Here is a 26382-nt window from a genome sequence, read left to right as displayed (position 1 = left end):
GTCAGGAATTGTAAAACTGAGTTTAAATGTATTTGGCTAAGGTGTATGTAAACTTCCGACTTCAACTGTTGGTGTTCCTGAAGGCTGTGTCTGTAGTCAGATAACTGTTCCTGAAGGCTGTGTCTGTAGTCAGATAACTGTTCCTGAAGGCTGTGTCTGTAGTCAGATAACTGTTTCTGGAGGCTGTGTCTGTAGTCAGATAACTGTTCCTGAAGGCTGTGTCTGTAGTCAGATAACTGTTCCTGAAGGCTGTGTCTGTAGTCAGATAACTGTTCCTGGAGGCTGTGTCTGTAGTCAGATAACTGTTCCTGGAGGCTGTGTCTGTAGTCAGATAACGGTTCCTGAAGGCTGTGTCTGTAGTCAGATAACTGTTCCTGGAGGCTGTGTCTGTAGTCAGATAACTGTTCCTGAAGGCTGTGTCTGTAGTCAGATAACTGTTCCTGAAGGCTGTGTGTGATGTTAAGTAACACAGAAGACTGATAAAGCTCTGAGACACGTTGACAGCAAACGGTACAGGTGGAATAACATACAGTTAACTGCAAAAATACCAAAAACACCAACAAAGTGTCTTACAATCGGATGTTGGGCCACCATGTTGGGGCGGCAGCGTGGCCTAGTGGTTAGAGCGTTGGACTAGTAACCGAAAGGTTGCAAGATCGAATCCCCTGACCAGGTACAAAGGTACAAAGCTGACAAGGTACAAATCTGTCGTTCTGCCCCTGAACAAGGCAGTTAACCCACTGTTCCTAGGCCGTCATTGAAAATAAGAATTTGTTCTTAGTTGCCTAGTTTAAATAAAGGTAAAATACATAAAAGTCACAAGCTGCCAGAACATCTTCAGTGCAACTTGGCATCGATTCTACAAGTGTCTGGCACTCTATTGGAGTGGCTATTGGAGTGACACCATTCTTCCACGAGAAGAATGGTGTTTTTGTTGATGGTGGTGGAAAACACGGATCTCATTCTCTGCTTCAGAATCTCCCATAACTGTTCAATAGGGTTGAGATCTGGTGACTGAGACAACCAGATCTACATGCTCATCACACCATTCAGTGATCACTGGTGCCGCCAATAAAGGTGTAATTTAGATATAGCCACAGACTCCAATAAAGGTGTAATTTAGATATAGCCATTGAGACTCCAATAAAGGTGTAATTTAGATATAGCCATTGAGACTCCAATAAAGGTGTAATTTAGATATAGCCACTGAGACGCCAATAAAGGTGTAATTTAGATATAGCCACTGAGACGCCAATAAAGGTGTAATTTAGATATAGCCATTGAGACGCCAATAAAGGTGTAATTTAGATATAGCCACTGAGACGCCAATAAAGGTGTAATTTAGATATAGCCACTGAGACGCCAATAAAGGTGTAATTTAGATATAGCCACTGAGTGTCCAAAATATTAAGGACTGTACTCTGTAGTCACTGTACACTGTTCACGTATTAGTAAAGATAATTGGGAAAAACACACAACCCATTAAAATTGTCCGCTGAAATCTCAAAATAACACAAAGTCCTTTCTCCACCCAGTGATCCAAATGGCTCAAATAATAAAATCACAATTGAAAGATATTCTGGGTTTTAATTCTCCATAGAAAAGAGCCATAAATCAATTACAACCATGCAATTCTGTAGCACAGATCAGATTCACATCATTATGTATTGTAAACGGAGTTAGATCTAGATGTGGACAGCAGTATCTCCCTCACTCCAGGGTGAAGTTTCCCCCTAGGTACAGATCTAGGATCAGCTTCCCATTCCCCAATCCTAATGTCAAACAATTAGCGGGGGGGGGGAAATGCAAAACTGACCCGAGACCAGCGTCTATAGGGGCAACTTCAGTCTCCCTCACCACCTCAAGGAAGTCAACAACACCATCGGAGTTAAAACGACACTGTCCTGCCCCCTGGTGGCGGAAAATGGAGCTGGTTTTATTGGTAAAACGGCCATGTTTCTTTACGATAAAAAAAAAAACTATGCTGGTAACACGATTGAAGTTGTAGGTTAGAACTTTTAACATAATAAAAAGTAACATCCCTCAAGTCAAAAAACATTAATTTTGAAATGATCCGAGGAGAAGTCTTGACTACCATGGATCGTTTGTCATAACTCGGTCGGGTAAGACAAGATGTCCTCTCAACGACTTGTGGATGTTGCGCGTCAGTTTCTCTGGGAGGTTCTCAGCTTCCTTCTGGCATCTTTGTGTTTTTTACGGTACTCCTGGGGGGGGGGGGGGACATCAGAAAAACATTGGTCAATTATCGTATAAGTACTTTTTTTTTGTTGCTTTACTGACAATCCTTATTTTACAAAAGGAATCATTTTAGTTATATTGAAAATCTTATTTCATGTAAATTTGACAGAGTACTATAAGCAACCATTTTCTAAAAAAGTAAGTGTAGAATAGTTTTAAGTCCATTAAAGTGTCAGAGAGACAGGGCCTGACCTCTATGAGCCCGGTCCTCTTCTCCTCCCACTCCTCTCTTTGGTCCTCCAGCTTGGATGACCTGCAGAACGCTTTAGGCCCCTCTGATTGGACAAAACAAAAAAGTGTGTCATGTTGATATTGTGTTTATATGTTTTATACTTTGAATTGTTTTATTTTTTTAATTATGTTGAAACGTAACACAGTTCCCTTAGCAGAGCGTGTTGTGACTGCTAAACAAGGCCTAACGTTACCTTTTAACCGTTCATCGTCGAACTGGAAAAAGAAGAAGGCCTTTTTTGATGCCAGCGGCGCTCTAATGAACAGAAACAAACAGTTTACAAAATCAATACACTGATAGCAACCCATCTAATGCCATCATAATCAATATCCAGAAGTTCCCAGGTTGAATAAATAACGATATTATTTTCTATCAATGACCATGATGTATTTACCTTATTACTGTACCGATACAGGTAAACAGGGACCTAACTGTATCGATACAGGTAAACAGGGACCTAACAGGTAAACAGGGACCTAACAGGTAAACAGGGACCTAACAGGTAAACAGGGACCTAACAGGTAAACAGGGACCTAACAGTATCGATACAGGTAAACAGGGACCTAACAGTATCGATACAGGTAAACAGGGACCTAACAGGTAAACAGGGACCTAACAGTATCGATACAGGTAAACAGGGACCTAACAGGTAAACAGGGACCTAACAGTATCGATACAGGTAAACAGGGACCTAACAGGTAAACAGGGACCTAACAGTATCGATACAGGTAAACAGGGACCTAACAGGTAAACGGGGACCTAACAGGTAAACGGGGACCTAACAGGTAAACGGGGACCTAACAGGTAAACGGGGACCTAACAGGTAAACAGGGACCTAACAGGTAAACAGGGACCTAACTGTATCGATACAGGTAAACAGGGACCTAACAGGTAAACGGGGACCTAACAGTATCGATACAGGTAAACAGGGACCTAACAGTATCGATACAGGTAAACAGGGACCTAACAGGTAAACAGGGACCTAACAGTATCGATACAGGTAAACAGGGACCTAACAGGTAAACAGGGACCTAACAGGTAAACAGGGACCTAACAGTATCGATACAGGTAAACAGGGACCTAACAGGTAAACAGGGACCTAACAGTATCGATACAGGTAAACAGGGACCTAACAGGTAAACGGGGACCTAACAGGTAAACGGGGACCTAACAGGTAAACGGGGACCTAACAGGTAAACAGGGACCTAACAGGTAAACAGGGACCTAACAGGTAAACGGGGACCTAACAGTATCGATACAGGTAAACAGGGACCTAACAGTATCGATACAGGTAAACAGGGACCTAACAGGTAAACAGGGACCTAACAGGTAAACAGGGACCTAACAGGTAAACAGGGACCTAACAGGTAAACAGGGACCTAACAGGTAAACAGGGACCTAACAGTATCGATACAGGTAAACAGGGACCTAACAGGTAAACAGGGACCTAACAGTATCGATACAGGTAAACAGGGACCTAACAGGTAAACAGGGACCTAACAGGTAAACAGGGACCTAACAGGTAAACAGGGACCTAACTGTATCGATACAGGTAAACGGGGACCTAACAGGTAAACAGGGACCTAACAGGTAAACAGGGACCTAACTGTATCGATACAGGTAAACAGGGACCTAACAGGTAAACGGGGACCTAACAGGTAAACGGGGACCTAACAGGTAAACAGGGACCTAACAGTATCGATACTGGTAAACGGGGACCTAACAGGTAAACGGGGACCTAACAGGTAAACGGGGACCTAACAGGTAAACGGGGACCTAACAGGTAAACGGGGACCTAACAGGTAAACAGGAACTTATTACTCGATAATTGATGTTACTCTGAAGCTGTAAGTAGTTAATAAAAAGACAAGTGGCTATAAGGTATTACTCTGTGGGTGTAATGGTGTCAGTATGTTCCTTGGCCTCCTCTTCTTCCTCCTCCTCCTCATCACTGCTGTCCTGGAAACGAGGGTCCACCTGCCATGACACCTTGGCCCCCTTGAGCGTCTCGATACGGTACTCCTCTGGAGAGGGACAACCAGAGACAGATATAGACACTAAACTTGACGTCAAACATCGCGCCACTGCTGTGGGTACTGACAACTGGCAGGTGTGGGGCTAGGAGGGTCAGACCAGAGGGAAACCCAGTAATGGGCCATCACATGGTCATAAAAACGACTGGTCCTGTCTAATGAGATTGAACAGGGGAAGATGCCGTTTACAGAACGCCAAGACTTGACCGGCAAGAGCAAAGACAGCTGGTTACATTAAAAGAAAACGTAAACACACAACGCAAGTACAGTCCATTACCTTTTTCAGTGTTGGTTTCGGCTGCCGTGTCACCCCCAAAGAATGAGAACTTGAAGCCTGACGATGCCTCTTCCTCATTGGTTAATAGGTGAGATGACACCATCACTGGATCTACTGCCATAGGCTGACTGGTCTCTTCCTCTTCTTTATCCCAGGCCACATTCTTCTCCTCCTCCTCGGTTTTCTCCTCCTTGGAGATTCCAAACACCTCCTTCATATCCATGGACACATCGTAATACATCTCCCCGGAGACCTCTGGCAGCTTCTCAGCCTCCTTCCGCTTCTTCTTCTTTGCCAGTTTACTGTGATTAACACACGGGACAAGAACAACTTAGTAAAACATGTACCTCACCTTCCTACCGTACCTCACCCTTCCTACCGTACCTCACCCTTCCTACCGTACCTCACCCTTCCTACCGTACCTCACCCTTCCTACCGTACCTCACCCTTCCTACCGTACCTCACCCTTCCTACCGTACCTCACCCTTCCTACCGCACCGCACCTCACCTTCCTACCGCACCTCACCTTTCTACCGTACCTCACCTTCCTACCGCACTGCTGCACCATACCTCACCTTCCTACCGCACCTCACCTTTCTACCGTACCTCACCTTCCTACCGCACCGCTGCACCATACCTCACCTTCCTACCGCACCTCACCTTTCTACCGTACCTCACCTTCCTACCGCACCGCTGCACCATACCTCACCTTCCTACCATACCTCACCTTCCTACCGTACCTCACCTTCCTACCGCACCGCTGCACCATACCTCACCTTCCTACCATACCTCACCCTTCCTACCGCACCTCACCTTCCTACCGCACCGCTGCACCATACCTCACCTTCCTACCATACCTCACCCTTCCTACCGCACCTCACCTTCCTACCGTACCTCACCTTCCTACCGCACCGCTGCACCATACCTCACCTTCCTACCGCACCTCACCTTTCTACCGTACCTCACCTTCCTACCGCACCGCTGCACCATACCTCACCTTCCTACCATACCTCACCTTCCTACCGTACCTCACCTTCCTACCGCACCGCTGCACCATACCTCACCTTCCTACCATACCTCACCCTTCCTACCGCACCGCTGCACCATACCTCACCTTCCTACCATACCTCACCCTTCCTACCGCACCTCACCTTCCTACCGCACCGCTGCACCATACCTCACCTTCCTACCATACCTCCCCCTTCCTACCGCACCTCACCTTCCTACCGCACCTCACCTTCCTACCGCACCGCTGCACCATACCTCCCCCTTCCTACCATACCTCCCCCTTCCTACCGCACCTCACCTTCCTACCGCACCTCACCTTCCTACCGCACCGCTGCACCATACCTCACCTTCCTACCATACCTCACCCTTCCTACCGCACCTCACCTTCCTACCGCACCGCTGCACCATACCTCATCTTCCTACCATACCTCCCCCTTCCTACCGCACCTCACCTTCCTACCCCACCTCACCTTCCTACCGCACCGCTGCACCATACCTCACCTTCCTACCATACCTCACCCTTCCTACCGCACCTCACCTTCCTACCGCACCTCACCTTCCTACCGCACCGCTGCACCATACCTCACCTTCCTACCATACCTCACCCTTCCTACCGCACCTCACCTTCCTACCGCACCGCTGCACCATACCTCACCTTCCTACCATACCTCCCCCTTCCTACCGCACCTCACCTTCCTACCGCACCTCACCTTCCTACCGCACCGCTGCACCATACCTCACCTTCCTACCATACCTCACCCTTCCTACCGCACCTCACCTTCCTACCGCACCGCTGCACCATACCTCACCTTCCTACCATACCTCACCCTTCCTACCGCACCTCACCTTCCTACCGCACCTCACCCTTCCTACCGCACCTCACCCTTCCTACCGCACCTCACCTTCCTACCATACCTCACCCTTCCTACCGCACCTCACCTTTCTACCGCACCTCACCCTTCCTACCGCACCTCACCCTTCCTACCGCACCTCACCCTCCTACCGCACCTCACCCTCCTACCGCACCTCACCCTTCCTACCGCACCTCACCCTTCCTACCGCACCTCACCCTTCCTACCGTACCTCACCCTTCCTACCGTACCTCACCTTCCTACCGTACCTCACCGCTGCACCTACTCTATGTTTTTATGATATCCAAATAGGTAGTTACAGTCTTGTCTCATCGCTGCAACTCTCGAACGGACTCGGGAGAGGCGAAGGTCGAGAGCCGTGAGTCCTCCGAAATACAACCCAACCAAGCCGCACTGCTTCTGACGCACTGTGCTCGCTTAACCCCGGGAAGCCAGCTGAACCAATGTCTCGGAGGAAACACAGTACACCTGGCGACCGTGTCAGCGTGCACTGCGTCCGGCCCCGCCACAGGAGTCGCTGTTGCGCGATGGGACAAGAACATCCCGTCCGGCCAAACCCTCCCCTAACCCGGGCGATGCTAGGACAATTGCGTACCGCCTCATGGGTCTCCAAGTTGCGGCTGGCTGCGACACAGACTAGTATCGAAACCGGGTCTGTAGTGACGCCTCTAGCACTGCAGTGCAGTGTCTTAGACCGCTGCGCCACTCAGGAGGCCCCATGTACCTTACATTATTTAGTTTGTACAAGGATGACGTTAAAAGGCAGGCTAATGTGTGCGTTGTAGTCTGGCTAATGTGTGCGTAGTAGTCTGGCTAATGTGTGCGTAGTAGTCTGGCTAATGTGTGCGTTGTAGTCTGGCTAATGTGTGCGTAGTAGTCTGGCTAATGTGTGCGTAGTAGTCTGGCTAATGTGTGCGTAGTAGTCTGGCTAATGTGTGCGTAGTAGTCTGGCTAATGTGTGCGTAGTAGTCTGGCTAATTTGTGCGTAGTAGTCTGGCTAATGTGTGCGTAGTAGTCTGGCTAATGTGTGCGTAGTAGTCTGGCTAATGTGTGCGTAGTAGTCTGGCTAATGTGTGCGTAGTAGTCTGGCTAATTTGTGCGTAGTAGTCTGGCCAATTTGTGCGTAGTAGTCTGGCTAATTTGTGCGTAGTAGTCTGGCGAATTTGTGCAAGGAATCACTGTTTGTACATACAGGAAACTTTTGCCATGAAAACATTTGACTTCATCTAAAAGAAAATGCATAAAGGGCTTTTTGGTCCAGCTCTACAAATCACATTTCCTGATTTTCCTTTTGTTACTACGACAACGGGCTCTTCGTTCTGATGAAGCGGCTACCTGTCTTTCTTGGGCTTGTCATTCTTAGTTTCAAAAGCAACGTGCTCCTCGTTGGTTGGGTCATACTGCAACGCTGAGATATCTCTGCAACAACAGAAAAAAGCATTACAACATTAAACAAGCTGTGAAAATCCAAAAACATCAGAAATGAGGAACAAGAACATTTGACGTGCATCAGAAACCAGGGCCCCCATAGTGCACTACTGTTGACCGGGGGCCCCCATAGTGCACTACTGTTGACCGGGGGCCCCCTAGTGCACTACTGTTGACCGGGGGCCCCCATAGTGCACTACTGTTGACCGGGGGCCCCCATAGTGCACTACTGTTGACCGGGGGCCCCCTAGTGCACTACTGTTGACCGGGGGGCCCCCTAGTGCACTACTGTTGACCGGGGGGCCCCCATAGTGCACTACTGTTGACCGGGGGGCCCCCATAGTGCACTACTGTTGACCGGGGGGCCCCCATAGTGCACTACTGTTGACCGGGGGGCCCCCATAGTGCACTACTGTTGACCGGGGGGCCCCCATAGTGCACTACTGTTGACCGGGGGGCCCCCATAGTGCACTACTGTTGACCGGGGGGCCCCCATAGTGCACTACTGTTGACCGGGGGGCCCCCATAGTGCACTACTGTTGACCGGGGGGCCCCCATAGTGCACTACTGTTGACCGGGGGGCCCCCATAGTGCACTACTGTTGACCGGGGGGCCCCCATAGTGCACTACTGTTGACCGGGGGGCCCCCATAGTGCACTACTGTTGACCGGGGGGCCCCCATAGTGCACTACTGTTGACCGGGGGGCCCCCATAGTGCACTACTGTTGACCGGGGGGCCCCCATAGTGCACTACTGTTGACCGGGGGGCCCCCATAGTGCACTACTGTTGACCGGGGGCCCCCATAGTGCACTACTGTTGACCGGGGGCCCCCATAGTGCACTACTGTTGACCGGGGGCCCCCATAGTGCACTACTGTTGACCGGGGGCCCCCATAGTGCACTACTGTTGACCGGGGGCCCCCATAGTGCACTACTGTTGACCGGGGGCCCCCATAGTGCACTACTGTTGACCGGGGGCCCCCATAGTGCACTACTGTTGACCGGGGGCCCCCATAGTGCACTACTGTTGACCGGGGGCCCCCATAGTGCACTACTGTTGACCGGGGGCCCCCATAGTGCACTACTGTTGACCGGGGGCCCCCATAGTGCACTACTGTTGACCGGGGGCCCCCATAGTGCACTACTGTTGACCGGGGGCCCCCATAGTGCACTACTGTTGACCGGGGGCCCCCATAGTGCACTACTGTTGACCGGGGGCCCCCATAGTGCACTACTGTTGACCGGGGGCCCCCATAGTGCACTACTGTTGACCGGGGGCCCCCATAGTGCACTACTGTTGACCGGGGGCCCCCATAGTGCACTACTGTTGACCGGGGGCCCCCATAGTGCACTACTGTTGACCGGGGGCCCCCATAGTGCACTACTGTTGACCGGGGGCCCCCATAGTGCACTACTGTTGACCGGGGGCCCCCATAGTGCACTACTGTTGACCGGGGGCCCCCTAGTGCACTACTGTTGACCGGGGGCCCCCTAGTGCACTACTGTTGACCGGGGGCCCCCATAGTGCACTACTGTTGACCGGGGGCCCCCTAGTGCACTACTGTTGACCGGGGGGCCCCCATAGTGCACTACTGTTGACCGGGGGGCCCCCATAGTGCACTACTGTTGACCGGGGGCCCCCTAGTGCACTACTGTTGACCGGGGGCCCCCTAGTGCACTACTGTTGACCGGGGGGCCCCCTAGTGCACTACTGTTGACCGGGGGGCCCCCATAGTGCACTACTGTTGACCGGGGGGCCCCATAGTGCACTACTGTTGACCGGGGGTCCCCCATAGTGCACTACTGTTGACCGGGGGGCCCCATAGTGCACTACTGTTGACCGGGGGTCCCCCATAGTGCACTACTGTTGACCGGGGGCCCCCATAGTGCACTACTGTTGACCGGGGGCCCCCTAGTGCACTACTGTTGACCGGGGGCCCCCTAGTGCACTACTGTTGACCGGGGGGCCCCTAGTGCACTACTGTTGACCGGGGGGCCCCTAGTGCACTACTGTTGACCAGGGGGCCCCATAGTGCACTACTGTTGACAAGGGGGCCCCATAGTGCACTACTGTTGACCAGGGGGCCCCATAGTGCACTACTGTTGACCAGGGGGCCCCATAGTGCACTACTGTTGACCGGGGGTCCCCCATAGTGCACTACTGTTGACCAGGGGCCCCCCTAGTGCACTACTGTTGACCAGGGGCCCCCTATATAGGGCACAGGGTACCATTTCAGACACCGTTCTAACATAGTGACATGAACTCCAGTGAATTCTGACTGACCTGAACGTCTTGCCCTTGGCTGTAGGTTTATTAGGGTCAGATGGTTTTACGTTGATGTTCAGGAGACTATTTAAGATGTCTAGACTTTTCTTCTTCTCCTCCACCAGCTCGCACTCTTTCTCCGGCTGAGACAACTCTATCTCTGTCGAGGAAAATATAAAAAAAAAAGGAGTAAACAAATCAAAAGGTACTGAGAAAAAAAATAAAATAAAAAGGCAGTGTCTGGAGAGGGTTTAGGAATGGGGCCTAAAGAGAACGAACGCGCCAATAGGAGAGTTGATCAGCCTCACCTGGTTCCTCGTCATCGCTGTCAATAAACCTGTGATCCATCTGGAATCGCTCATCCGTTCCAAACCTCGACTGCAGCTTCATGAGCTACAAACAATTTAATTCATAAAACAGTTAGTAAGTTAAGATGATAATAAGGTGGTAAATAACACATATACGTGACTGAATATGCTGTTTGCTAACAAGTTCTTGTTAAGTTGTTTTTGATCAAAGTGTCTGTTAAATGACCATTTTCTCATTATTACGTCGGCTATTTATATTGTTACAGATCAGACGCCCTTATCCAGAGAGACTTACAGTTGTCAACAATAGAACGTCAACAGTTAGCCAGACGCCGCCCCCCCCCCCCCCCCCCCCCCCCCCAAAAAAATACAACAAGTAAAAATAATGTAAATCTCTCTGGATAAGAGCATCTGCTAAATGACAAAAATGTAAATGACAAAAAATGTAAATAACCCGAGAATAGGGTGTCATTCCAGACGTAGGCACTGACTGATGTCACCAGCCTGAAACGTGTCTAATGTCAGGCTAATGTCAGTCTAATGTCAGGCTAATGTCAACAGCCTGAAACGTGTCTAATGCCAGTCTAATGTCAGTCTAATGTCAGACTAATGTCAGTCTAATGTCACCAGCCTGAAACGTGTCTAATGTCAGTCTAATGTCAGGCTAATGTCAACAGCCTGAAACGTGTCTAATGTCAGTCTAATGTCCGTCTAATGTCACCAGCCTGAAACGTGTCTAATGTCAGGCTAATGTCAGTCTAATGTCAGTCTAATGTCAGTCTAATGTCAGTCTAATGTCAGTCTAATGTCAACAGCCTGAAACGTGTCTAATGTCAGGCTAATGTCAGTCTAATGTCAGGCTAATGTCAGGCTAATGTCAGGCTAATGTCAGGCTAATGTCAGGCTAATGTCAGGCTAATGTCAGGCTAATGTCAACAGCCTGAAATGTGTCTAATGTCAGGCTAATGTCAGGCTAATGTCAGGCTAATGTCAACAGCCTGAAATGTGTCTAATGTCAGGCTAATGTCAGTCTAATGTCAGGCTAATGTCAGTCTAATGTCAGGCTAATGTCAGGCTAATGTCAACAGCCTGAAATGTGTCTAATGTCAGGCTAATGTCAGGCTAATGTCAGGCTAATGTCAACAGCCTGAAATGTGTCTAATGTCAGGCTAATGTCAGTCTAATGTCAACAGCCTGAAACGTGTCTAATGCCAGTCTAATGCCAGTCTAATGTCAGACTAATGTCAGTCTAATGTCAGTCTAATGTCAGTCTAATGTCAGTCTAATGTCAGTCTAATGTCAGGCTAATGTCAACAGCCTGAAACGTGTCTAAAATGTCAGGCTAATGTCAGGCTAATGTCAACAGCCTGAAATGTGTCTAATGTCAGGCTACTGTCAGGCTAATGTCAACAGCCTGAAATGTGTCTGATGTCAGTCTATTGTCAGTCTATTGTCAGTCTATTGTCAGGCTAATGTCAGGCTAATGTCAGGCTAATGTCAGGCTAATGTCAACAGCCTGAAACGTGTCTATTGTCAGGCTATTGTCAGGCTATTGTCAGGCTAATGTCAGGCTAATGTCAGGCTAATGTCAGGCTAATGTCAGGCTAATGTCAGGCTATTGTCAGGCTATTGTCAGGCTATTGTCAGGCTAATGTCAGGCTAATGTCAGGCTAATGTCAGGCTAATGTCAACAGCCTGAAACGTGTCTAAAATGTCAGGCTAATGTCAACAGCCTGAAACGTGTCTAATGTCAGGCTAATGTCAGGCTAATGTCAACAGCCTGAAATGTGTCTAATGTCAGGCTAATGTCAGTCTAATGTCAACAGCCTGAAACGTGTCTAATGCCAGTCTAATGTCAGTCTAATGCCAGTCTAATGCCAGTCTAATGTCAGTCTAATGTCAGTCTAATGTCAGTCTAATGTCAGTCTAATGTCAGTCTAATGTCAGTCTAATGTCAACAGCCTGAAACGTGTCTAATGTCAGGCTAATGTCAATCTAATGTCAGGCTAATGTCAGGCTAATGTCAACAGCCTGAAACGTGTCTAAAATGTCAGGCTAATGTCAGGCTAATGTCAACAGCCTGAAATGTGTCTGATGTCAGTCTATTGTCAGTCTATTGTCAGACTAATGTCAGGCTAATGTCAGGCTAATGTCAGGCTAATGTCAGGCTAATGTCAGGCTAATGTCAGGCTAATGTCAGGCTAATGTCAGTCTAATGTCAATAGTCAGCGAGACAACTGTTGTAATACCAGCTCACCTTCGCTCCAGCTTTCCCTTCAAACTGAGGTTTAATCTTGAACCTGTCCCCATCTCTCTTCTCCTCATCATCATCTTCATCGTCGTCGTCGTCAAACAGGTTGCTGCCCGCCAGCTTCTCAGATTTCTGGAACAGGTAACAGCTAAATGAACGTGTGAAACAACCAACGAGCCTGATCTCAGATTACCAGCCTGGGTACAAGTCTGTTTGTGCCATCCTGCCACTCTTTGTGACACCAAACAGGGCAGTGATGGCACAATAAGACCGGTACCCAGGCTAGTCAAACAACAGATATGAGACCATGCTACCAATCATGTGTTTAGTATTGTAAATAAGACGTAACTGTTCAATAAAAACATTTCTTCGCAGGGTCGTAGGTTACGGATGTTATTTTGCCGTGGTTCAATGACTTTCATACTAGTTTATAGTTATAACCTTCGTCAAAAACCAAGTACCTTGTCTTTAAGGCCTGGTTTTCCATCACGAGAGTCTTCCTCATCAGACTGGCTGTTCTGGAACAGTTTCTTCTTGGGGTTGGGAGGTTCGGGGGAAGTCTGTTCTTCCTCATCTTCCTCATCAGAGCTGAACTTGATGTGGTGTTTCCCATTAGCAGCTGAATCCTGCTCAAAACACCATGACATGGGTGAGGAAAGTCTGACTAAATCATTTTTCTTATTTTGTTGAAATATTAGGTACAATTTTGTTTCTGGTGTCCTTTGACAGCTCTTTGGTCCTGGCCATAGTGGAGTTTGGAGTGTGACTGTTTGAGGTTGTGGACAGGTGTCTTTTATACCGATAGCAAGTTCAAACAGGTGCCATTAATACAGGTAACGAGTGGAGGACAGTGGAGCCTCTTAAAGAAGAAGTTACAGGTCTGTGAGAGCCAGAAATCTTGCTTGTTTGTAGGTGACCAAATACTTATTTTCCACCATAATTTGCAAATAAATAAATAAAAAATCCTACAATGCGATTTTCTGGATTCCCCCCCCCCCATTTTGTCTGTCATAGTTGAAGTGTACCTATGATGAAAATTACAGGCCTCTCATCTTTTTAAGTGGGAGAACTTGCACAATTGGTAGTTGACTAAATACTTTTTTGCCCCACTGTATATATACACTCTCTATGTCCCTGGTATATATATACCCCCCGGACTATAGAGTACTATGTGTAAGATGTGTTGATATCATGACAGTGATCAACAAGCCAATAGCCACCCCCAGATAACAACGTAAGCAGCAATCACACTCCTTACTGGTGGCTCTGACCAGGAGAAGGGCCTTGTACTGTGTTGTTGACACTCGTATATGTGTATGTGACAGAGTGACATGCTACCAGTGACTTACCAGTTTAGCCAGAGCCTCCTGGATGAGCTTCTTCTGCAGTTCAACCTCCTTCTGTCTCTGTTCCTGAGCGGCTAGACGTTTCTGATTGTCCTGCTGCTGAGCATCTACCACCGCACTCTGGGGCTTCTTAGACACCTGCAACAAGTAATACATCATATACATCTACACTTTATTTAAAGTGCACTTATTTATTTAGCCTTTTATTTACCCAGGTAGGTTTGGCTACTGACATTAGAGATTAAAAACAAATACAAGTCAATAAAAGAACAGAGATACGCGAACAGAGAGAGCGCGAACAGAAAGAGAGAGAGAGAGAAGAGAGAGAACGCACACAGAGAGAGAAAACGAACACACAGAGGGAGAAAGAGCGAGCCCTGGTAGTAAACCCCAAAAATACTAAAATAATGATTTTCCAGAGAAGATCCAGATCTCAGGGAATTAGACCAAAGTTCTCAATTGGTACAAAATATATAGAGTACTGCACACACTACAATTACTTAGGTTTAAGTATATAGAGTACTGCACACACTACAATTACTTAGGTTTAAAAATAAGCTCAACTGGACCCCTTAATAAGCCAATGAATGAACTGAGAGAGAAAGCACACACTGGAGCCTCAGTCCCCTCATCCAGCTGGTCCTGAGTTCACTAACCTGTTCTACTAACACACTGGAGCCTCAGTCCCCTCATCCAGCTGGTCCTGGGGCTGAGTTCACTAACCTGTTCTACTAACACACTGAAGCCTCAGTCCCCCTCATCCAGCTGGTCCTGAGTTCACTAACCTGTTCTACTAACACACTGAAGTCTCAGTCACCTCATCCAGCTGGTCCCGAGTTCACTAACCTGTTCTACTAACACACTGAAGTCTCAGTCCCCTCATCCAGCTGGTCCTGAGTTCACTAACCTGTTCTACTAACACACTGAAGTCTCAGTCCCCTCATCCAGCTGGTCCTGAGTTCACTAACCTGTTCTACTAACACACTGAAGTCTCAGTCCCCTCATCCAGCTGGTCCTGGGGCTGAGTTCACAAACCTGTTTTACTAACACACTGAAGCCTCAGTCCCCTCATCCAGCTGGTCCTGGGGCTGAGTTCACTAACCTGTTCTACTAACACACTGAAGCCTCAGTCCCCCTCATCCAGCTGGTCCTGAGTTCACTAACCTGTTCTACTAACACACTGAAGCCTCAGTCCCCCTCATCCAGCTGGTCCTGAGTTCACTAACCTGTTCTACTAACACACTGAAGCCTCAGTCCCCCTCATCCAGCTGGTCCTGAGTTCACTAACCTGTTCTACTAACACACTGGAGCCTCAGTCCCCTCATCCAGCTGGTCCCGAGTTCACTAACCTGTTCTACTAACACACTGAAGCCTCAGTCCCCTCATCCAGCTGGTCCTGGGGCTGAGTTCACTAATCTGTTCTACTAACACACTGAAGCCTCAGTCCCCTCATTCAGCTGGTCCTGGTGCTGAGTTCACTAACCTGTTCTACTAACACACTGAAGCCTCAGTCCCCTCATCCAGCTGGTCCTGAGTTCACTAACCTGTTCTACTAACACACTGAAGCCTCAGTCCCCTCATCCAGCTGGTCCTGGGGCTGAGTTCACTAATCTGTTCTACTAACACACTGAAGCCTCAGTCCCCTCATCCAGCTGGTCCTGGTGCTGAGTTCACTAACCTGTTCTACTAACACACTGAAGCCTCAGTCCCCTCATCCAGCTGGTCCTGAGTTCACTAACCTGTTCTACTAACACACTGAAGCCTCAGTCCCCTCATCCAGCTGGTCCTGAGTTCACAAACCTGTTCTACTAACACACTGAAGCCTCAGGACCAGAACATCCAATCAATCAGAATAAAACAAATTACAACAGTCAAAACAAAACTACATTGCTTATTGGGAAACACAAGCACAAAGCAAAATTCAGTGCTATCTGTCCCTAAATCGACAGTACACCGTGGCTAACTATTTGACTATGGTTACTGATCAAAACCTTAGAAAAACCTTGACAAAGTACAGGCTCAGTGAGCACAGCCTTGCCATTGAGAAGGGTAGACACAGGAAAACCTGGCTCCCTGTAGAGGAAAGGCTGTGCAACCACTGCACAACAGCAGAACCTGAGACGGAGCTGCATTTCCTGACAAAATGTCAAAAATATAAACAATCAGTGTCATTTCCCCAAATTTGAAACCCTTAAAAGGTTTCAAAGACCTCTCTGATGAGAATAGGCTACCCGTCCTGTTGGGGGAGGACGCAGAGAGCTGTGGGTTGGCAGCGCACTACATTGCTACCTGCCATAAGTTGAGGGACAGTGTCTGACAGACCAATCAACCTGCAATGTATGGTTATTTTGACCCTAGGTTATTGTTGTTACTGTTGTCCCGTTGACAATTTTGATTCTAATTTTTTTCCCATATTGTAAATATCCAAAGAAAGCTTTGGCAATTTGTACATTGTTAGTCATGCCAATAAAGCAAATTGAATTGAGAGAGCACAGAGAGAGCGAGAGAGAGTACAGAGAGCAAGAGAGCACAGAGAGAGCGAGAGAGTACAGAGAGCAAGAGAGCACAGAGAGCAAGAGAGAGAGAGCACAGAGAGCGAGAGCACAGAGAGCGAGAGAGAGAGCACAGAGAGCAAGAGAGAGCACAGAGAGCAAGAGAGAGCACAGAGAGCAAGAGAGAGCACAGAGAGCACAGAGAGAGCACAGAGAGAGCACAGAGAGAGCACAGAGAGAGCAAGAGAGAGCACAGAGAGCAAGAGAGAGCACAGAGAGCAAGAGAGAGCACAGAGAGCAAGAGAGAGCACAGAGAGCAAGAGAGAGCACAGAGAGCGAGAGAGAGCACAGAGAGCGAGAGAGAGCACAGAGAGCGAGAGAGAGCACAGAGAGCGAGAGAGAGCACAGAGAGCGAGAGAGAGCACAGAGAGCGAGAGAGAGAGCACAGAGAGCGAGAGAGAGAGCACAGAGAGCGAGAGAGAGAGCACAGAGAGCGAGAGAGAGAGCACAGAGAGCGAGAGAGAGAGAGCACGGAGAGCGAGAGAGAGAGAGCAAGAGAGAGAGAGCACAGAGAGCAAGAGAGAGAGAGCACAGAGAGCAAGAGAGAGAGAGCACAGAGAGCAAGAGAGAGAGAGCACAGAGAGCGAGAGAGAGAGAGCACAGAGAGCGAGAGAGAGCACAGAGAGCGAGAGAGAGCACAGAGAGCGAGAGAGAGCGAGAGAGAGCACAGAGAGCGAGAGAGAGCACAGAGAACAAGAGAGAGCACAGAGAACAAGAGAGAGCACAGAGAGCAAGAGAGAGCACAGAGAGGGAGAGCACAGAGCGAGCGAGAGAGAGAGCACAGAGAGCGCGAGAGAGAGAGCACAGAGAGCGCGAGAGAGAGAGCGCGAGAGAGAGAGCACAGAGAGCAAGAGAGAGAGAGCACAGAGAGCAAGAGAGAGAGAGCACAGAGAGCAAGAGAGAGAGAGCACAGAGAGCAAGAGAGAGAGAGCACAGAGAGCAAGAGAGAGAGAGCACAGAGAGCAAGAGAGAGAGAGCACAGAGAGCGAGAGAGAGAGAGCACAGAGAGCGAGAGAGAGCACAGAGAGCGAGAGAGAGCACAGAGAGCGAGAGAGAGCACAGAGAGCGAGAGAGAGCGAGAGAGAGCACAGAGAGCGAGAGAGAGCACAGAGAACAAGAGAGAGCACAGAGAACAAGAGAGAGCACAGAGAGCAAGAGAGAGCACAGAGAGGGAGAGCACAGAGCGAGCGAGAGAGAGAGCACAGAGAGCGCGAGAGAGAGCACAGAGAGCGCGAGAGAGAGAGAGCACAGAGAGCGCGAGAGAGAGAGCGCGAGAGAGAGAGCACAGAGAGCAAGAGAGAGAGAGCACAGAGAGCAAGAGAGAGAGAGCACAGAGAGCAAGAGAGAGAGAGCACAGAGAGCAAGAGAGAGAGCACAGAGAGCAAGAGAGAGAGCACAGAGAGCAAGAGAGAGAGCACAGAGAGCAAGAGAGAGAGAGGAGGGAGCACAGAGAGCAAGAGAGGGAGAGAGCACAGAGAGCAAGAGAGGGAGAGAGAGGAGGGAGCACAGAGAGAGAGAGAGCACAGAGAGCAAGAGAGAGCACAGAGAGCAAGAGAGAGCACAGAGAGCACAGAGAGGGAGAGCACAGAGCGGGAGAGCACAGAGAGAGAGAGCACAGAGAGAGAGAGCACAGAGAGCGAGAGCACAGAGAGCGAGAGCACAGAGAGCGAGAGCACAGAGAGCGAGAGCACAGAGAGCGAGAGCACAGAGAGCGAGAGCACAGAGAGCGAGAGCACAGAGAGCGAGAGCACAGAGAGCGAGAGCACAGAGAGCGAGAGCACAGAGAGCGAGAGCACAGAGAGCGAGAGCACATACCTCAGCCTTCTGAGTCTTTTCAGCGGGTACACTCCTAGAGGCGCTAGGCTCCGACTCCAGACTGGAGGAACCACTGCTGCTGCTGGATGTAGAGCTAGCCTCTGGGACACGCTTCTTCTCTGCCTTGGCTTTAGAAGTAGTTTTCAGTTTGAGGGCTGGTGCCTCGGTTGTATCTTCACTATCCGAGCTGCGGGGAGGACGAGTTGTACCTTTAGTTTCTGAGGGTTTTGTCACAGTCTTGACTAATCTGTCTTGTTTCTGTTTCTTTGTGGACGTCTCCGTTTTACCGTCCTCCTCAACTTGTCTTTTTAGACTGCGTTGTCCGGCACTTTGTGATGACGTGGCTAAGAGAACCTTGGTGCCCTGGAAAGCAGGAAGAGATGACGCATTCGTTTTCTTCTTCCCCTTCTTCTTCTTCTTCTCACTCACCTCGTCACTGTCGTCCTCTTCAAAGATGGCCGCCAGAATCTCCTCTGGTGTGTTTCCATTTCCTGTCTTAGCCAGCGGTACCGGAGCCTTAGAGGCAGTAACCCGGGGTTCTATTCCTAGCACCTCAGACACACGATTTGGTCCAGGTTGTTGTGAATCAGATCCCGGACCGTCGTCGTCGCTGTCCTTGTCCAAGCCTTTTAAAAATGATTCTCTAACCAGCTGCTGCAGATCGTCCAGTGAAAACTCTAACCTCTGACAGTTAGTAAACATGGCTTCGTATTCAGAATCGGCGCTAGCCTCAGATGTATCTTCATATGATTCGCTATCGTCAGATGATGATTCTGAAGGAGGGGTCTTCTTTTTAGAGGCAAACTTCTTGCCGGGCTTTTGGGCTTTTGAAGAGTGAGATTCACTCTCTTCTTCCGAATCATCATCAGATTCTGAAGGGCTGGTGGATTTCTCAATAGCCTTTTTCTTAGGGAGGACGTTATAAGTCTTTTTGGCTTTTGAAGAGTTGGATTTCTCACTCTCTTCTTCCGAGTCATCATCCTCACTATCACTCTCTGACGAAGGGGCCTTCTTTACAGGGAAGACTTTCTTTACAGCCTTTTTGGGGAGGACTTTGTTAGCCTTTTTCTCTTTAGTTCTGTCTGTTTCCAGGTTGTTGGTTTGCTTATTCACCTCAGCTTTCTCCTGTGTTTTCCTGACCTCAGGCAGTTGGTCCTGCTTGGTACCGCTGGGTGTTTTCCTGGAGTTGAGGATCTCATCCGTATCAGCGGAGTCATAATCCTCCTCGTTCTTCCCAGAAGACTCACCTGGAAGCTGGCAGACATCTTTAATCCTGTGCTGCGTAAAGAATGTTCTGGGTATGTAGTTATCGCCTACCACCACCAAGTCATCTTCATCCTCGTCTACTACTGGGCCGTCCGCCGGTGCACTCCGCTGTGCCAACATCCTAATGTCACCGTCTGAGTCATCGCCACTGTCAAAAACACACACAGAGGTTTGTGTGTGGAATTTCTTAGAGACCGGTGTCTGTTTAGGTTTATTTGGAGGTCTGGTTTCTCCCTTAGACTTCAGAACCGTTGAACCTTTCTCCGAGGTACCACAGGACTTCACACTGTCGGACTGTCCGTTCGCAACGACTTGGTTCGTCGTTCCAACTTTCTTCTTTTTAGCGGGTGGTGTTTTTTTCTGTGGTGGGAACTCTCCTCTTCTCTTCTTGCTGATGTCGTCGTCTCCGCCTGACATTTCCCACGTTAGTTGGGACACGGGCGTCGGGTCTAGGACCTCAGCTGAACTCTCTAGTCTCTTGATGTTGTGGCTGTGTTTCGACGGATCATACTTGATGAAGTGATACCGGAGTCAAGGGGAACTAACATTCTGTTTTTGTGACAATTCAAATAAATAAATATTTGTCACATGCGCCGAATACAACAGGTGTAGGTAGACCTTTACCGTGAAATGCTTACTAACAAGACCTTAACCAACAATGCAGACTATTTTTTACAAAGAAATACTTCCTAAGAAAAGTTATAATTAAAAGAAAAACTATAACAAAGCTATATACAGGGGGTACCGGTACTGAGTCAATGTGGAGGCTATATACAGGGGGGTACCGGTACTGAGTCAATGTGGAGGTTATATACAGGGGGCACCGGTACCGAGTCAATGTGGAGGCTATATACAGGGGGTACCGGTACCGAGTCAGTGTGGAGGTTATATACAGGGGGTACCGGTATCGAGTCAGTGTGGAGGCTATATACAGGGGGTACCGGTACCGAGTCAATGTGGAGGCTATATACAGGGGGTACCGGTACAGAGTCAGTGTGGAGGTTATATACAGGGGGTACCGGTATCGAGTCAGTGTGGAGGCTATATACAGGGGGTACCGGTACCGAGTCAGTGTGGAGGTTATATACAGGGGGTACCGGTACTGAGTCAGAGTGGAGGTTATATACAGGGGGTACCGGTACTGAGTCAGTGTGGAGGTTATATACAGGGGGTACCGGTACTGAGTCAGAGTGGAGGTTATATACAGGGGGTACCGGTACCGAGTCAATGTGGAGGTTATATACAGGGGGTACCGGTACTGAGTCAGAGTGGAGGTTATATACAGGGGGTACCGGTACCGAGTCAGTGTGGAGGTTATATACAGGGGGTACCGGTACTGAGTCAATGTGGAGGTTATATACAGGGGGTACCGGTACTGAGTCAGTGTGGAGGTTATATACAGGGGGTACCGGTACAGAGTCAGTGTGGAGGTTATATACAGGGGGTACCGGTACAGAGTCAGTGTGGAGGTTATATACAGGGGGTACCGGTACTGAGTCAGTGTGGAGGTTATATACAGGGGGTACCGGTACTGAGTCAGTGTGGAGGTTATATACAGGGGGTACCGGTACAGAGTCAGTGTGGAGGTTATATACAGGGGGTACCGGTACAGAGTCAGTGTGGAGGTTATATACAGGGGGTACCGGTACAGAGTCAGTGTGGAGGTTATATACAGGGGGTACCGGTACTGAGTCAGTGTGGAGGTTATATACAGGGGGTACCGGTACTGAGTCAGTGTGGAGGTTATATACAGGGGGTACCGGTACAGAGTCAGTGTGGAGGTTATATACAGGGGGTACCGGTACAGAGTCAGTGTGGAGGTTATATACAGGGTGTTACGGTACAGAGTCAGTGTGGAGGTTATATACAGGGGGTACCGGTACCGAGTCAGCTCTTTTGTCTCGATCACATTGAGGCAGAGGTTGTTGTCCTGGCACCACGCGGCCAGGTCTCTGACCTCCTCCACGTAGGCCGTCTCATCGTTGTCTGTGATCAGGCCTAACACCTTCGGAAAATTTAATGGTGTTGGAGTCGTGCACTACCAAGCAGTAGTGGGTGAACAGGGAATACAGGAGGGGACTAAGCACGCCCCCCTGAGGGCCTCCTGTGTTGAGGATCAGCGTGGTGGATGTGTTGTTACCTACCTTCACCACCTGAGAGGTGGCCCCGTCAGGAAGTCCAGGATCCAGTTGCAGAGGGAGGTGTTTAGTCTCAGGGTCTTAACTTAGTGATTAGCTTTGTGGGCACTATGGTGTTGAACGCTGAGCTGTAATCAACGAACAGCTTTCTCACGGGTTTAAAACTATATTGACAACCATATCGAGAAGATAAGAATCTGTAAAAAAACAAACAAGCACCATCACTAAACGATGACCAGGCAACGAGACAAGATTTCTACTTTAACTACGGTTTTTTCCTCTCTCTACAGATTGGACCATAAAAAGGAAACTTGGGCGATTTTAAAAGGATATTTTGTTCCTTCCTTGGCACTTGAGATTAAGAACTGGGAGGACTCGTCCAAATTTACTCACAACCCAATCCTAGAAAAAAAAGAACAATAATTGAGAAATAACACAAAAAACATGGATGTTGAAAAAATACGACAGAACAGCCATTCAGTGCTGTGTGTATTCTCACTATTCTCTGGTACAGCACAATAATAACCTGGGTCTCAGAATGCTTTGCTTTGTATGACCATTGTCGCACCACATGACAATGACCATAGGAGTTGTCACAGTCAGTACAATTAGATCTGGCACCAGTCTAGTACAATAATAAAATACAGGCAAATATATCCACACACACACACACCCACACACACACCCCCACACACACACCGCCCCACACACACACACACACACACACACACACACACACACACACACACACACACACACACACACCTTGTGCCCAGGTATCTCTGTCCCAGGAACAGCTGCCTTCATATGGAAGTTCTCCACTCCCGCTTCCTTCATAGACTCCACTAGTTTCACTTTGTGGTTGACGATTGGTGACTTGATCTTCTCTGCTGCTTCATGACGCTCCTGAGATAATCTAGCAGTAGAAAACAACATACACATCAAATCAATCATACTGTGTACACAAAAGTTGGCCAACCCTCCTCTTGAGGACGGACACTTCCTGTAGGACTTAGGTCCAGATCTTATCTCTGTTCCCCTTCAGGATTTTGATTCGCTGAATGAAGTGTTTAATGAACAGGGCTGGAGCAAAAGCCTGCACACGTAGTAGCGCTCCAGAAGGCCGGTTGGCAACTTCTGATGTAGATACATCACGACGACACTTGTTCAGAAGATACCCAGGCCTACATTACGTTTGTAGTGAAACACAAATAGGAATATCCGTACTTCTGTAAGAAGGTTTCTCTGGCCTGCTCAATTTGTATTGTTCCACCTTTCCATTTGGTCTTGTTCAGCACAGTCATACCTAACAGGGACACAAAGACAGTTAGAAACATATCTGATTATCAGACGTATCAGAATGTGTATAACAGATTATGTTTGAGAGAGAATTTAATAAAAAGACACCTACATTTCTTAAAATCAGCATCAGTAATTTCTAAATTGATATATCCAAAGGTTTTATAAGGAACTCCTGTGGAAGAAGAACAGACAACACATCATTACAAATGACAGTAAAACTGCTGTGGAAATACAATCAAAGTCAGCACGGGGATTACCCCTACGAAGCTCCCCGTCATGTCAGCCCTACGAAGCTCCCCGTCATGTCAGCCCTACGAAGCTCCCCGTCATGTCAGCCCTACGAAGCTCCCCGTCATGTCAGCCCTACGAAGCTCCCCGTCATGTCTGCCCTACGAAGCTCCCCGTCATGTCTGCCCTACGAAGCTCCCCGTCATGTCAGCCCTACGAAGCTCCCCGTCATGTCAGCCCTACGAAGCTCCCCGTCATGTCAGCCCTACGAAGCTCCCCGTCATGTCAGCCCTACGAAGCTCCCCGTCATGTCAGCCCTACGAAGCTCCCCGTCATGTCAGCCCTACGAAGCTCCCCGTCATGTCAGCCCTACGAAGCTCCCCGTCATGTCAGCCCTACGAAGCTCCCCGTCATGTCAGCCCTACGAAGCTCCCCGTCATGTCAGCCCTACGAAGCTCCCCGTCATGTCAGCCCTACGAAGCTCCCCGTCATGTCAGCCCTACGAAGCTCCCCGTCATGTCAGCCCTACGAAGCTCACCGTCATGTCAGCCCTACGAAGCTCACCGTCATGTCAGCCCTACGAAGCTCCCCGTCATGTCAGCCCTACGAAGCTCCCCGTCATGTCAGCCCTACGAAGCTCCCCGTCATGTCAGCCCTACGAAGCTCACCGTCATGTCAGCCCTACGAAGCTCACCGTCATGTCAGCCCTACGAAGCTCACCGTCATGTCAGCCCTACGAAGCTCACCGTCATGTCAGCCCTACGAAGCTCACCGTCATGTCAGCCCTACGAAGCTCACCGTCATGTCAGCCCTACGAAGCTCACCGTCATGTCAGCCCTACGAAGCTCCCCGTCATGTCAGCCCTACGAAGCTCCCCGTCATGTCAGCCCTACGAAGCTCACTGTCATGTCAGCCCTACGAAGCTCACCGTCATGTCAGCCCTACGAAGCTCACTGTCACGTACCAATGTCAGCACGGGGATTATCCCTACGAAGCTCACTTTCACGTACCAATGTCAGCACGGGGATTATCCCTACGAAGCTCACAGTCACGTATGCAGGTATGACAGTGCGTGCGGGTATTTAAACAGTAATGTTCCGTTTCAGGGTATTACATAGAAGTGGGTGAGATTGGTACTCGGCCAGTGACTGTACCCATTTCAGCAGCTCGTTTTCCCGCGTTGGAATCCTCAATCGGAAGATGGTTCTGATGAAAAGGGCATTGTTTGCATTGCAGCGACCAATAAAGTATTACATCTAATTATTTGATGCTACCGCCCCCTTCTACGTTCAAACGAAACACTGATTCCATGTTGTGTCTCTCTTATCACATACACCTATCTGGTGTTTCACACCTGTTTGTCTAGCTAATCAGTCTGGCATTTGGGCAACATGCTGCAGTAGATGGGAAGTAGAAGGAAGCCTGAGCACCATGTATGATTTGGAGGGGGGCGGTAACATCAAACAATTAGATATAAATAATTTATTGGGCAACGCTCGGAGGTGAAAGTGACCTTTCCATCAGAACAGTCTACCTTCAGGATACCTTCCACCGCGGGCTACGTGCTGCTAAAAGAGGCACTGCTACGGGTCGGGGCATAACCGCAAAGTTGTTATTATAGAATTGCCCTTAGACTAATTTAATTAATGAAATACCTTCATCATCTCTCCTGGTCCTGAGTTCCACATCCTGGACATCACCAAATTTACCAAATCTGTCTTTCAGATCCTTTTGAGTGATGGTGTGGCTCAGGCCACCGATATATAGACGTTTCATGGTGACTAACTCCTCACGTTGACAGATCTGTCAAAGAGAACAAGGTAAAACGTATCAGCTAGCTAACTAAGTACAGTCCTGCATGGCTAAAGCTAGGTGCGAGACCGATTTCACTATCAACTCTAGCGGACTAAACCTCACTATCTTAAAAGTTGGTAAAGTTCATCATAAACTAACGGCGTGGAGCCGAGACCAGACTTTGTGGACTGTAGATCCGACTACATTAATTTGCCCAAGGTCAACACGTAAAATAAAAATGATGAAAGTCCCACATATGTTTGTCCTCTGTAGCTGCGTGCTTGTTTTTGTTTGCTGAAATCCATACTTTCGCAATAAAAGTTTATTAAAATAGAACCAACGACTGTTTGCATCATTACTTTTCAGCGCAAATGCCCGTGTTACAATTGAATCTCAACAAGGAAACAGTCGGTGGTCGTATTTGATTAACAAGCAACTACAAGAAGACAAACAGTTACAAGGTGGGCATTTAATACGTTTGTTTGTTTAAGTATTGACTTTGGGCGAACCGATGTAATCGGAGCTAGATTCCACAAAGCATGGCATCGGCTCCACGCCGTTAGTGAATTTCAGAAACTTCCTTTACCGTGGAGTTTAATCCGTTTATATCAACACCAAAAACAACAGTACGCGTTGACATAAGTACCTTGCTAACTGGACAAGTTCAACAAATTGAGGCAGAAATCCAAATGTGTAAAGTAACAGATTAAATGTGTTAATCGATCCGAAACGAATATATATATTCACAAACTGTTTACCTCAGTGTTGGAAATTCACACGCATCCAGATGGTGGTACACGAGTGGTACACGAGAAGATTCCGGCTACATTTGTGAACACATGTGTTTGATTCCGGAGTTTCATGGTTCCGCATTGTGTCGTCGGGACTCTGGGGTTGTATGTCGGGGACGTTGGCTTCTAAAAAAATCAAAAATCCTTATCACACAAGTATCATATCATTTAACTTCGCTATCTTGGTATTACCAATGTTTGTTGAGTTGACAAAAC

The 26382-nt window shown here is 48.5% G+C and overlaps 1 protein-coding gene across 1 annotated transcript; it reads right to left on the bottom strand.

Annotated features, from left to right (window-relative positions):
• Positions 1 to 1567: 1567 nt before the first annotated feature.
• nol8 (nucleolar protein 8) lies at positions 1568 to 26232 on the bottom strand. The gene is made up of 18 exons (XM_055869943.1): positions 26134 to 26232; positions 25237 to 25384; positions 23463 to 23525; positions 23279 to 23357; positions 22817 to 22967; positions 22385 to 22453; positions 18648 to 20432; positions 14284 to 14418; positions 13396 to 13560; positions 12941 to 13066; positions 10684 to 10768; positions 10394 to 10535; positions 8017 to 8100; positions 4802 to 5103; positions 4380 to 4515; positions 2685 to 2746; positions 2452 to 2534; positions 1568 to 2225 (listed from the first exon to the last, which is right to left on the bottom strand). The coding sequence occupies exons 2-18, from the start codon at positions 25355 to 25357 to the stop codon at positions 2166 to 2168; spliced, it is 3648 nt and encodes a 1215-aa protein (XP_055725918.1). The 5' UTR covers positions 25358 to 25384; positions 26134 to 26232; the 3' UTR covers positions 1568 to 2165.
• Between the last annotated feature and the right edge of the window lie 150 nt (positions 26233 to 26382).

The sequence above is a fragment of the Salvelinus fontinalis genome, chromosome 18, assembly GCF_029448725.1.
Source record: "Salvelinus fontinalis isolate EN_2023a chromosome 18, ASM2944872v1, whole genome shotgun sequence".
NCBI classification, from domain to species: Eukaryota; Metazoa; Chordata; class Actinopteri; order Salmoniformes; family Salmonidae; genus Salvelinus; species Salvelinus fontinalis.
This window is presented reverse-complemented; position numbering and strand designations above follow the sequence as displayed.

Excerpts from the sequence above, each read along its gene's own strand:
- nol8 (XM_055869943.1), bottom strand. The coding sequence starts at position 25,357 with ATGAAACGTCTATATATCGGTGGCCTGAGCCACACCATCACTCAAAAG. Across the intron at positions 22,454-22,816 it reads CAGAGATACCTGGGCACAAG|GATTGGGTTGTGAGTAAATT; the intron begins GTGTGTGTGTGT and ends TTTTTTTTCTAG. Across the intron at positions 8,101-10,393 it reads GCCAAGGGCAAGACGTTCAG|AGATATCTCAGCGTTGCAGT; the intron begins GTCAGTCAGAAT and ends CTGTTGTTGCAG.